At 38.6% G+C, this 13,927-nt stretch overlaps 1 protein-coding gene across 9 annotated transcripts in view; it reads left to right on the top strand.

Annotated features, from left to right (window-relative positions):
* The window catches only part of GRIP1 (glutamate receptor interacting protein 1), a 562,796-nt gene that overhangs the window by 347,779 nt on the left and 201,090 nt on the right, over window positions 1–13,927 (top strand). For all 9 annotated transcript variants that reach the window (XM_039342266.1, XM_039342264.1, XM_039342261.1 and 6 more), the window contains 3 exons: window positions 4,745–4,828; window positions 5,186–5,261; window positions 7,063–7,208. In XM_039342266.1, the coding sequence (XP_039198200.1) occupies window positions 4,745–4,828; window positions 5,186–5,261; window positions 7,063–7,208 (306 nt within the window). The remainder of the gene's footprint in view (window positions 1–4,744; window positions 4,829–5,185; window positions 5,262–7,062; window positions 7,209–13,927) is intronic.

Raw genomic sequence — 13,927 nt, 5'->3', positions numbered from 1 at the left:
TATTCCTAATGAATATACAGTAGAGGTGACAAATAGATTTAAGGAATTAGATCTGATAGACAGAGTGCCTGAAGAACTATGGATGGAAGTTCGCAACATTGTACAAGAGGTAGCAACTAAAACCATCCCAAAGAAAAAGAAATGCAAGAAAGCAAATGGCTGTCTGAGGAAGCTTTGCAAATAGCTGAGGAAAGAAGGGAAGCGAAAGGCAAAGGAGAAAGAGAAAGATACACCCAATTGAATGCAGAATTCCAGAGAATAGCTAGAAGAGATAAGAATGCCTTCTTAAATGAACAGTGCAAAGAAATAGAAGAAAACAACAGAATAGGGAGGACCAGAGATCTCTTCAAGAAAATTGGAGATATGAAGGGAACATTTCATGCAAAGATGGGCATGATAAAGGACCAAAATGGCAGAGACCTAACAGAGGCAGAAGAGATTAAGAAGAGATGGCAAAACTACACAGAAGAACTATACAAGAATGAGCTTAACATCCCAGATAACCACAATGAGATGGTCACTGACCTCGAACCAGACATCCTAGAATGTGAAGTGAAATGGGCCTTAGAAAATCTGAGCAACAACAAAGCTAGTGGAGGTGACAGTATTCCAGCTGAGCTATTCAAAATCTTAAAAGACGATGCAGTAAAAGTGCTACACTCAATTTGCCAGCAAATTTGGAAAACTCAACAGTGGCCACAGGATTGGAAAAGGTCAGTTTACATTCCAATTCCAAAGAAAGGCAATGCCAAAGAATGTTCAAACTATCGCACCATTGCACTCATTTCACATGCTAGTAAAGTTATGCTTAAAATCCTACAAGCTAGACTCCAGCAGTATGTGGATCGAGAACTACCAGAAGTACAGGCAGGATTTCGAAGAGGCAGAGGAACTAGAGATCAAATTGCCAACATACGCTGGATCATGGAGAAAGCTAGGGAGTTCCAGAAAAACATCTACTTCTGCTTCATTGACTATGCAAAAGCCTTTGATTGTGTGGTTCACAACAAATTGTAGCAAGTTCTTAAAGAGATGGGAGTACCAGACCATCTCATTTGTCTCTTTTTTTTTTTTATTGAATTTTTTTCAAAAATTTTACAAATAAACATCCACCCCCCCCTCCCAAACCACCCCACCCTCCCCCCCCCGACTTCCCAGAACTGAGTATAGGATTATTTAACAAATTTTAAAAAATAACGTATACAATTTATAAGATAATTAATAATAATAATAAAAATCATAATAGTAATATATATAATAATAATATACGTAAAAAAGAAAAGGAAGAAGAAAAAAGGGAAAAAGAAAAGAGAGAGAGAAAGAAAAAAGAAAGAGGTAGGCGAAAAATAAAACATATATAGAAAAGTATATAAATAATAATACAGAAGAAGAAAGAAAGAGAAAAAAAAACCCAATCATTACAAGTTATAAAAAAGCTAAATAATATTTTTCCATATCTAAATTATGTTGTATAAAATTTATCCATTTTTCCCATACCGCAAAAAATTTCTCTTGAGATTGCTCCTTTAAAAAGGCCGAAATTTTTGCCATTTCTGCCAAATACGAAACTTTATAAAACCACTCTTGTAAAGTAGGCAAGGATTCCTTCTTCCAATATTGTCCTATTAACAGCCTAGCGGCTGTAATCAAATTTAACATCAATATAACCTCCCTAGCATCACAATCAGTAACAATACCTAATAAAAATAATTGCGGAGTAAATTTTACCCTCCTTCTAAAAATTCTCTGAATATTCCACCATATCTTAATCCAAAAAGCTTTTATATGCTTACACGTCCACCAGATATGATAATAAGTAGCATCCAAGTGTCCACATCTCCAGCATTTCGGCTGTAAATTAGAGTACATAATGGACATTTTCTTTGGATCAAGGTGCCATCTATAAAACATCTTATAAAAATTCTCTCTTAAATTTTGCGCTTGTGTGAATTTAACATTTCTTGTCCAAATAAGTTCCCAAGTATCCATTGAAATCGATTCACCAATATTCTGTGCCCATTTAATCATACAATCTTTAACTAACTCAGATTCTGAATCCAATTCCACTAAAACCCCATAAACTCTCTTAATATGGGTTGGCCTTTGATCTCTTACTTGTTTTAGGAGAGTTTCATCTTCTCTAAGCCAGCCCATTTTACAATCCATCTTCCATCTGTCCACTATTTGTCTATATTGGAACCATGAATAAGTTAGATTTTCATGTATTAGTTCTTCCAAAGATTTTAACTGCCAGTCTTGGCCATCCCATCTAAGTAACTGTGCATAAGAAACCATATCCATATTAACCCCTTTCCTTATACCTTCTATGGCATGCCGAGGTATAGCCCATAATGGTATTTTAAAATCAAATTTATAATACTTCCTCCACACTCTAAGCAAAGAGATTCTTATAATATGAGACTTAAAAACCCAATCCACTTTTTTATTAAATATTAAATAGGCATGCCATCCAAAAAGTAAATCCCAACCTTCCAAATGAAGTATTTCTATATTTGTTAAATTCACCCAATCGCTGATCAATGTTAGTACTACAGCATCATAATACAATTTCATATTTGGTACCTTGAGTCCACCTCTCTCACGAAAATCTTGCATTATTTTAAGTTTCACCCTTGGTTTTTTCCCTGCCCAAACAAATTTATTAATACCTTTTTGCCATTCATCTAAATTACGATCACTCTTTAAAATAGGTAACATTTGAAACAGAAAAATAAACTTTGGCAGGACATTCATTTTAATAACTGCAATTCTACCCATAAGGGATAACTGTAAATTGTTCCAATTTTTTAAATCCTTCTGTATCTCCGTCCACAACTTTTCATAATTATTTTTATACAGTTTTGCATTGGAAGCAGATAATGTAACCCCCAAATATTTTACCTTATCAACAATTTCAAAGTCTGTTAACTTAACTAAAACCTGTTTATCACCATTAGTCATATTTTTAGCTAATATTTTGGTCTTATTATTATTAATTTTAAAACCAGAAACACGTCCATATTGTTGGATCAATTGTAATAATTTTACCACCGAACAAATAGGTTGAGACAAAGTAACAACCAAGTCATCTGCAACATCTCATTTGTCTCTTGAGAAACCTATATGCGGGTCAAGAAGCAACAGTGAGAACTGGACACGGAACCACTGATTGGTTCAAAATTGGAAAAGGAGTCCGACAAGGCTGTATACTGTCGCCCTGCCTATTTAACTTATATGCAGAGCACATCATGAGAAAGGCAGGGCTAGATGAATCAAAAGTTGGAATTAAGATTGCCGGGAGAAATATCAACAACCTAAGATATGCAGATGATACCACTCTAATGGCAGAAAGTGAAGAGGAACTAAAGAGCCTCCTGATGCGGGTGAAGAAGGAGAGTGCAAAGGTTGGCTTGAAACTCAACATTAAGAAAACCAAAATCATGGCATCCGGCCCTCTCAATTCCTGGCAAATAGAGGGAAGAAATGGAGGTAGTGACAGATTTTATTTTTCTGGGCTCCAAGATCACCTCAGATGGGGACTGCAGCCAAGAAATTAAAAGACGCTTGCTCCTGGGGAGGAAAGCTATGGCAAATCTAGACAGCATACTAAAAAGCAGAGACATCACCCTGCCAACAAAAGTGCGTATAGTCCAGGCCATGGTTTTCCCAGTTGCAATGTATGGCTGTGAAAGTTGGACCATAAGAAAGGCTGAGCGCCAAAGAATTGAGGCCTTTGAACTATGGTGCTGGAGAAGACTCCTGCGAGTCCCTTGGACTGCAAGGCGTTCAAACCGGTCAGTCCTAGAAGAGATCAACCCCGACTGCTCTTTAGAAGGCCAGATCCTGAAGTTGAAACTCAAGTACTTTGGCCACCTAATGAAAAGGAAGGACTCACTGGAGAAGGGCCTAATGCTGGGAAAGATTGAGGGCAATAGAAGAAGGGGACGACAGAGAATGAGATGGCTGGATGGAGTCACTGAAGCAGTAGGTGTGAACTTAAATGGACTCCAGAAGATGGTAGAGGACAGGAAGACCTGGAGGAACGTTGTCCATGGGGTCGCGATGGGTCGGACACGACTTCGCAATTAACAACAACAAAAAGGCAAAATTGAACATTTAAAAGTTAGCACAATTGTCAAATATGCACTATAACTGAAAAACCACATAATATTTTTTGGATTGTATGCTCAGCTGATGTTGCATGAGCTGTATATCATAATGCAACAATTTATGCCTTCTAATTTCATTTATCCCATTCATAGCAATCTGCAACATCACCCTTTTCTGGTGCAAGATACATGAGTTGCCATTATTTTCAATAATTTCTGTTCTCTATCCAAGAGGATAACATCCTACAATATATTCATGATGCAATGAAACCCAGGAGGGAGATTTTTCTATTCTCTGTTACTGCCTATTTTTCTTCCCGAGCCTCCATTAAATCTATATTTGCAGTTCTGCTATCAGGATCAATTTTGGTGTAATGCTTTTATGTTACTTGAGAATAAAAGTAATTTAGCTTTCGATGCTCCATTTAGTGATCTTAACATCTATTTCGCAAAGAAGATTTTGAGCTCATCCATTTTGCTATTTTTGGTGTACTGGCTAGAAAATGGGGAACCATGAGTTCTAGTCCCACCTTGGGCACAAAGCTCAGCTCAAATAAATGATACATTAATTATGATTAAATTGTAAAGTTTAGTTTTGTTGCAAGCAGTATAATTAGGCTTATCTTATTTTTCAGCTGTACAAGGTTCAGCTGTTATTTTTAGAACTGTGGAAGTTACTTTACATAAAGAAGGGAACACTTTTGGATTTGTAATTAGAGGTAAGTTCCCCATAATAATTTGTTTTCCAAAAAATTTGAGTTGATTTACTCCCATATTGTATGCTTTCATCCATTATACACTCCCCCCATTGCTAATAATTTTCATACAAATAATTGTATGAAAACCTAGTTGTAATCAAACATCATTGTATGTTTTCATGGAATTAGTCCCAACAAATATAACTGGATTCTGCTCATTATGTTTATGAACCAGCCTCATGAATATTTAAGTAATATTAAAAACAAGGGTGGAAAAGAAAACTTATGTTCAAACATTCTAAATATATTCAAGATATTAATCTGGATATAGATTTTGATACATGTGTAAGAATGTGTCTGTTTCATTGACTTTCCTAGGTGGAGCACATGATGTCAGAAATAAATCCCGTCCTATTGTAATAACATGTGTTAGACCTGGAGGTCCTGCCGACAGGTATATTTCATTTTCTGGAGTGCACTTATACATATTGACATTCAGAAATAGGAAGAAATATAAATACAAAAGGTCAAAGGCTAAATTACTGGAGGAAGGTGCAAATTAAGACCCAGAAGTACAAAACACATGAGACACCCTCATGTATAATCATACAATCTAACTTAATAAATTACATATTTCATTATTTGTATTATAACAAGCATTGCATAAGACTGCATGATGTGAATTTTAAAGAAACATGGCTTTTTTGATTAAATAGCATTTAATATCTGAATGTTTAACCAGTTTAAAGTAGGACCCAGAGAACAAAATACTGTACAAGTTTAAACTTCTGTTTTTTGTAAAATTGTTTCCCCAAAATTTTATTTTTATTCTAGGGTGTTATTTTTTTTCTATTTGAAAAAAAGTCCTTTAATATTTTTTTTTAAAGCATACCTTAGGAATGGCTTAATATCTTATGGATGGAAAGATAACAGTAATTTCTTCTATAGAACTGAATGTATTTTTATATGAACCCAGAAAAGAAAGATTATTCCAATATCTGTCATGTTGAATAAGAAAAAAAAAACCTTTTGTAAGGGAATAAAATAATGATTTTCAAACTTGCACGTTTTTAAATGGAAAGTATGATTAAAGACTATTTTTATAGCTCGCAAACATAATAAGATTCAAAGGGCAGATCTAAATTTTCCATGATTGCCAGTGCAGTATAAAAAAGCTTTCTACAATACTGGTAGTCCTTGTTTAGTGAGCACAGTTGGGACTGGCAGTGGTCACTAAGTGCTTTTTGCTCAAGGCATTCAAATCAATTCTCTTTTGAGCTTGAAACATTGCCCCTGTCTTCCAGATAATCTGTCTCAGTGATGGCGAACCTTTTAGAGACCGAGTGCCCAAACTGCAATGCAAAACCCACTTATTTATCACTGGGTGCCAGGTGGGCGTGGCCCACTAGGTGGGCATGGCTGTGGTGGTCATGGCAGACTGGGTGGGTGTGGCCAAGGTGGTCATGGTCACCTTGATGTTGCTCGTGGGGAGTGATGCCTGTGGGGGCCGGGCAGGATTGGGGAACATCCAGGGGGTCTCTGGCAGATGGGGCAGTGGGCAGGAGGCTCGTCCTGCAGGGTGAGGCGAGGCAAGGTGAGGCAGGGCAGGGGTGCCCTTGTCACCGGGCAAGGTGAGGCAGGGGCCGAGGCGGCTGCTGCCTGACACCATCGGCCCCCGCACACAGAGGCCAGCAAGCGCATGGGGGCCAACAGTGTCTGTCAGCAGTCACAGCCTGCCGCCCCCTCGACCAGTGCTCTATGGGGCTCTGCAGCCCACCACCAGCAGTTTAAGAGAAGCCACCTCTGAGCTGGATGGCCGGCCGACAGCTGAGGAAGTGATGCAGAGGGTCGTGCCCAGGAAAAGGAGAGCATGTGAGGCCAGGAGGGGGGGAGGGAAACCAGCCATGCTGGGATGCATCTGGCACGTGGGACCTCGGTGAATTAGCGGGCGGCTGGTTGAAGAGGGACAGTTGCCATCTTGGGGGCATGACACGCGTGCCCACAGAGAGGGCTCTGAGTGCCGCCTCTGGCACGCGTGCCATAGGTTCGCCACCACTGATCTATCTGATGATTAAACTGGGAAATGTTATGCTCAAATTTTTGAAATTAAATATTTTGTATGCACACCCATAGTAAATTTTAAGAGAACAGACAGTTGTGTTGGATGTTGAGAAGGAACACTAGAAAATCTAGATATTTTCTAAGAGTTTGCTAAGAAACATTATATTAAATGAATAACCACTGTTCTTTTTCAGAGAGGGTACTATCAAGCCTGGAGACAGGTTGCTCAGCGTTGATGGAATTCGGCTTGTTGGAACTTCACACAATGAAGCCATGGGTATTCTCAAACAGTGTGGGCAAGAAGCAACTCTGCTTATAGAATATGATGTGTCAGTTATGGGTATGTTGAAATACTGCCATTTCATTCCGGAAACCATCCATTACATTTTATAGTACCTTCTTTAAAACTATTCAAACATGTTTATTATCCAGTTCCTCTACTAGCACAGAAATTCCCTTATTGCTAAATCTCATTAATTTCTCTAGGTTCATGAAGGTGTGAATTTGAAGTCTGGTTATTTCATGACTTTCTAGATTGAAAGAATACCATAAATGAAATCAGAATGGTATCATTCATTAATTCAAGTGAAGCAATTTTCTCATGCAATGGAAATAAGGGTTTGCATATATTTTTGTCAATTCATTAAAAATGATCAACACAAATCCTTCAGCTTATTTCGAAATGGCAGAAATTATAAACACAGCATTGATCTTGAAATTAATCTTTGTGATGGAAACCCTCCTTCCCAAAAAGGTTAACAAAAAATTATAAAAAAAAATATATTTATTGTTCTGGAATGACAATGTATCTTATTTGTCCTCCCCATAAATCTTTTTTGGTTAAGAATATTGTGATTTGCTAGTACTTTCAGCAACTTTACAACAGGTGATATGAATTTCTAAGTTTAGACAATTTGATTTGTCTAAATAGAGAATAGTATGAAGATCTTACTCTCAGTTTAATAGCCAATGTAAGTTACATAAAATAGCATGAACTTTGTATGCTTATATATTTACATTGGATGTATGTGTGTTTGTATAACTTCCTACTAGACCTACAGAAATACTAATTGCATTTTCTTACCAGAAACAAATTAAAAATTTGAACTTGCAGTAAAGCAATGGCAGAATAAAATGGCTTCACTGGAAAGTGAAGCTGGTAAAGGAACCAGGTCCCTGATTTCTTCTTCAGATGTCTTGGGATTGCCCAGAGTGCTCCTTACAATTCTCTCCATGATGAGACCATAAAATAGCAGTCTCTGGAAGATTGATGAGCTTTGGGAGTTGGGAGAGACAGCTTTGCCCAAGGACACTGAGTTCACTTACTTCCCCTCTTAATCACTTTTATTGGAAATGGCTTGTAAATTGCTTTTTGGACATTAAGAATCTCCAGAAAGACAAGTCTTATTATACTAGATGATTTTCCTGCAATCTGCAACTAAAGAAGATTTATATAACTTTAAAACTTTAAAAAAAAATCTTTTTTTTAAACCTGGAAATAAGCAGCAAAAGGTTGATTAGAATATAGATTTTTGAAAGTTTTCAAATGAACTAAAGGGCAAGAACTAGATTTTTAAAAAGTTTTAAGAATAGTTCTTTAGTTTGTTTACAATTTTGTAAACTCTGGAAGAATTTAAGGATATTTGGCAACAATGTCCCCAGAACTTACTTTTTAGACCGATACAATAAAAATGGGCTTAAAAGAAGAGGTCGAAGAAGATATAAATGAAAATCAGGTTGTTTTGGATATGAATTTAAAATTGACAGGATACAAGAACAATATTAACAAAGATACTATACAGGATCTACAAATGAAAGTGCCTTAGGTTTTAATAATTAAAAGAATCACACAAATAATAAATCTTAAGAATACTTAAATACAGGGATTTCAACTCAGAAAAGTGACTTGAACAAATTATTTACTTTGGATATACAAAAGGGATATATTATACTTATAAAAGAATACCTGAAAAACAGAAAAGAGAAGAAATCACGTTTTCAGACATTACTTAAAAGGAATAACCAAGATATTTAAAACTAAAATGAAGGTTTATAAAGTTGGATTATTTGATCAAGATTAAACTGTGCATGATCCTCTTTTCTAACAGGTTTTAATAGGTTTTTCTTGAGTAGCCTGAATGCTGAGGCTTTAAAGCTTTGTTTATAGATATATGAGATAAGATATGAGAAGAAGATATTTTTTCCTTGTATTTTTAGAGAAAATGACAGGTTATGGCAATGATGGCGAACCTTTTAGAGACCGAGGGCCCAAACTGCAATGCAAAACCCACTTATTTATCACCGGTTGCCAGGTGGGCGTGGCCCACTGGGTGAGCATGGCTGCGGTGGTCATGGCAGACTGGGTGGGTGTGGCCAAGGTGGGCATGGTCATCTTGATGTTGCTCGTGGGGAGGGATGCCTGTGGGTGCCGGGCAGGGTTGGGGAAGATCCAGGGGTCTCTGGCAGATGGGGCAGTGGGCAGGAGGCTCGTCCTGCAGGGTGAGGCACCTTGTCACAGGGCAAGGTGAGGCAGGGGCCAAGACAGCTGCTGCCTGACACCATCAGCCCCCGCCACATAGAGGCCAGCAAGCGCATGGGGGCCAACAGTGTCCGTCAGCAACCACAGCCTGCCGCCCCCTTGACCAATGCACTCTGGGGCTCTGCAGCCCGCTGCCAGCAGTTCAGAGAAGCCACCTCTGAGCTGGACGGCCAGCCGACAGCTGAGGAGGTGATGCAGTGGGTCGTGCAAAGGAAAAGGAGAGCATGTGAGGCCAGGAGGGATGGGATGGGGGGGGGAGAAACCAGCCATGCTGGAGTGCATTTGGCCACGTGGGACCTCAGCAAGTTAGTGGGCGGCTGGTTGAAGAGGGACAGTTGCCATCTCTGGGGCATGGCACGCATGCCCACAGAGAGGGCTCTGAGTGCCGCCTCTGGCCCGCATGCCATAGGTTCGCCACCATGGGTTATGGTATTATAAAGGAAAAGAAAGAAATATGAAATAGATTTACTCATTTAAAGTTAATATGTGTGTGTACGTGTGTTTGTGTGTTTGGATTTCTGATAATTCTTAATAAACTTTTGCTGATTATGATTGAAAAATGAGGCTTAATTACTTGCCAATAAATAAAAGATGAGATATGGGATGAAGAGATTTTTGGTTGAACTATTAGAGACTATTGAAACTGTTTGTTCTTGTCTTGTTGAAGGAGGGAGTCATTTCTTTCTATATTTTTTCTTTTCTGCTGCCTTTTTATATATTTTTCCTCCCCCCCTCCATTTTTTCTTTTTTCCTCTTTTTTATATGATCCTTTGTTTGTATTAATTTTATATCCTTGTATTTTTGTATTTCAGTAAAAAAAATATGGGTAAGAATTCTCTCTAGGAAGAGGAAATATATGAGATAGGTTAATTGGTTTTCTGAGATAACTGAGATCAAATGTATCCGTGATACATTTAATTGAAGCTGATTATTCTAGACAGCAATTATGCTTTTACTAGATAAAATTTTAAGTAGGAGAATTCACCCCCCTATGAAAAATAATTGTACAAGACCTATCCTTTTAAAATGTTCATACTAAGAATATTGATCAATGCCTAGTTAAATATCAGTGATGGTGAACCTACGGCATGCATGCCAGAGGCGGCACTCAGAGTCCTCTCTGTTGGCACATGTGCTACCGCTGCCAGCAGCAGGTCCATCAGAAGCCCCGCCCAGCACAAAGGAGGTGAAGCGGCCGACTAGTAAGCTCGAGTAGAGGTGGTAGAGCAGAGGTCACCAACCATTGTTGATTGGTGGACTGGAAGAAAATGGAGGGGAAAGCGTTTTACATGCGTGCATGCGCATACGGGGCTGCGAGCATCGACACACTGCAAATGAGGTGGGTCTAGTGCCTGCATGATACTCACTAGCCCTGCCCCATTCTTCTGTGGTGCAGCACCTTGTATCTGCACCCTGCGGTGTGGCAGCGGCCATTTTTGTGCCTTGCAGCATGGTGGCCCATTTTTGTGCCCCCGGGTTTTGCATGCCAGAGGCAGCACTCAAAGGAGCCTCCCTGCCCCCCCTGAGGGCACCAAAATGCTGATGCAGCCCTGGCACTTGCAATAAATAAGTGGGTTTTGGGTTGTGGTTTGGGCACTCGGTCTCTAAAAGATTCGCCATCACTGTTATATATGCTTAATCATAAGTGTGGATTAAATATTGGAATATTTTGACATACAGCTGGATTAAATTTTGTAAGCTAAATGATAAAAAGAACTTATGATTATTCACTGCTGCATCCAATATTATTCTGTATGTCACATTTTATTGATTTTAGTCAAGGGCATCTTAAAGAGAGTAACCAGCATCAAAATAGTAAAGGGGACTAGAGATCAAAACCCCATCCCATTTTGTGTGTGTGTGTGATGTGTGCAATGCATTTGGAAAAGGAGAGGAGGTTCAATTATTCAATCGAACCTATCATTTTGACATCTCCCTCCTTCCTGGTTTTAATGAACTAGCTTTAAAAAATCTGTGGTTCAGTGATTATGCTTTGAAGCTCCATGTGATATATTATTTTCATATGTCATTCTTATTATCTCCAAACAGAAAGCAATAAAAAAGAAAAGGTAATGCTCATAATTCATTTATTGGTAAACTTTATCTTTCAGATCCTCCCCAAGGAAATATAAAAAGAATTTGGTTTGTATACTACAACTTTGAAATGGCTCTAACAGATCCAAATGACATTTCTTTCTAGCACTTTGGAAACAATGGCCTTATCAAAATCAGTTGTATAAACATAGCTACCTCTAGGAGGCCTCATTAAAATCAGTTGCATAAACATCAGCATCTCTATGGGTGAGGCTAAAGTGAAATTAATTATTACCAAACAAATACTGATAAAGTTTCATTATCTGAATTAACAAGAGAGAAGATGTACAAAAGAGATGGTTTGCATCCATCAAAAAAAGGGACTGAGTTACTCGGCTATAAATTCACAGATTTTCTGGAGGGAAATTTAAACTAAGCAGCGGGGACAGGGAGTTAATTGATACGGAACAACCCTGTCCCCGGCAATTTAAAAACTATAGGGCTATCAGTGCATGTAGCATAGATGTGTGTGTGGACAAGAATACCAACCTTGCTACCAATCAAAATGAAGCCTCTAATAGCGAGTGCCACATAAAGTGCACTAACCAAATAGGTGGTAAGACAATAGGGGAACTCAGGCACCACACAGGTTATGTAGAAAGGAAACACAGGGCCACCCACAAAGGACTCAAATGTTTATACACCAATGCACAGAGTATGAACAGCAAACAGGGTGAACTAGAAATTCAGGTTAATGAGGGCAGATACGATATTGTTGCCATTACGGAAACATGGTGGGATGAAACTCACACATGGAACACACAGCTAGAGGGATTTAAATTATTTAAAAGAAACAGACCAAATAAAAGAGGAGGTGGAGTTGCTCTCTATATAAGAAATAACTACATCTCCACAGAAATAGAGTACAACAATGATAAAAACTGTCTTGAATGCATTTGGGTCAATATAAAAGGGGGGGGAAATGACATTGCCATAGGTGTATACTACAGACCACCCAACCAAACAGAGGAAATAGATGAACTTTTTGCTAGTCAGCTAACTAAGGTATGTAGGAAGCACATCACAATAGTAATGGGGGACTTTAACTACCCTGACATCAACTGGGAGACAAACTCCGCACCAAGTGGAAGATCAAACAGGTTCCTGGCAAACCTAGCAGACAACTTTGTCTCCCAAAAAGTAGAGAAGGGAACTAGGGGATTAGCCATTTTGGATCTAATTCTCACTAACAGAGATGAAATGATAGAAGGTGTTGAAGCCATAGGAACCCTGGGAGGAAGTGATCATGCAATATTAGAATTCAACATTATAGAAGCACAACCAATAGAACACAGTCAAACTAGAGTCTTGGACTTCAAGAGAGCTAATTTCAATAAACTTAGAGAGGGCTTGGGAAAGATTCCATGGATGAGAATCCTCAAGGGGAAAACAACTCAAGAAGCTTGGGAAATTTTGAAAAATGAGATAATAAAAGCACAGTCTAGCACAATACCAACAAAGAGGAAAAACAACAGCTCTCAAAAGAAACCAGCATGGCTGCATAAAGAACTCTCTGACAAATTGAAAGATAAAAAGGACAAGTATAGAAAGTGGAAAGAGGGGAACATAACTAAGTCAGAATATCAGCAAATAGCCCGAGCCTGCAAAGATGAAGTGAAGAAAGCCAAGGCTCAAAATGAACTAAGGCTTGCGACCAAAGTCAAAAATAACAAAAAAAGCTTCTTTCAACATGTAAAAAACAAGAAAAAAGTGAAGGAAATGATTGGTCCATTAGTGGGTGGAAGTGGCAAGAAGGTGACAAGCAACAGGGAGAAAGCAGAACTATTTAACTCATTTTTTGCATCTGTCTTTACACAAAGGGAAAAAACAGACCAACCTATCAAAAATAGTGCCACAAAAAACAAAACAGAAACACAAGTTAAGATAGGCAAGAAAATCGTTAGTGAGCACCTGTCCAGCCTAGATGAGTTCAAATCGCCAGGACCAGATGGATTACACCCCAGAGTTCTCAAGGAACTGGCAGATGTGATATCGGAGCCACTCAACTATATTTTTCAAAGATCCTGGAGCACAGGGGAACTACCAGAGGACTGGAAAAGAGCTGATGTAGTTCCCATCCTCAAAAAAGGAGAAAAAATGGATCCAGGAAATTACAGACCTATCAGCTTGACCTCAATACCTGGGAAGATCCTGGAAAAGATAATCAAACAACGAATCAACGAACACCTAGAGGCAAACAAAGTCATTACTAAAAGCCAACATGGCTTTGTCAAAAATAGATCATGCCAGACAAATCTTATTGCATTCTTTGACCAAGTGACAAAATTAGTGGATCAGAGGACTGCTGTGGACATAATTTACTTGGACTTCAGTAAGGCATTTGATAAAGTAGATCACAACCTACTACTTGACAAGATAGAAAAATGTGGGGTAGACAGAACCACCCCCAGATGGATCCGTAGCTG

Source organism: Crotalus tigris, unplaced genomic scaffold, assembly GCF_016545835.1.
Source record: "Crotalus tigris isolate CLP2741 ecotype Arizona unplaced genomic scaffold, ASM1654583v1 scf7180000017782.1332974, whole genome shotgun sequence".
Classification (NCBI taxonomy): Eukaryota; Metazoa; Chordata; class Lepidosauria; order Squamata; family Viperidae; genus Crotalus; species Crotalus tigris.
The sequence above is the reverse complement of the archived record's forward strand: the minus strand, read 5'-3'. Positions and strand labels throughout refer to the sequence as shown.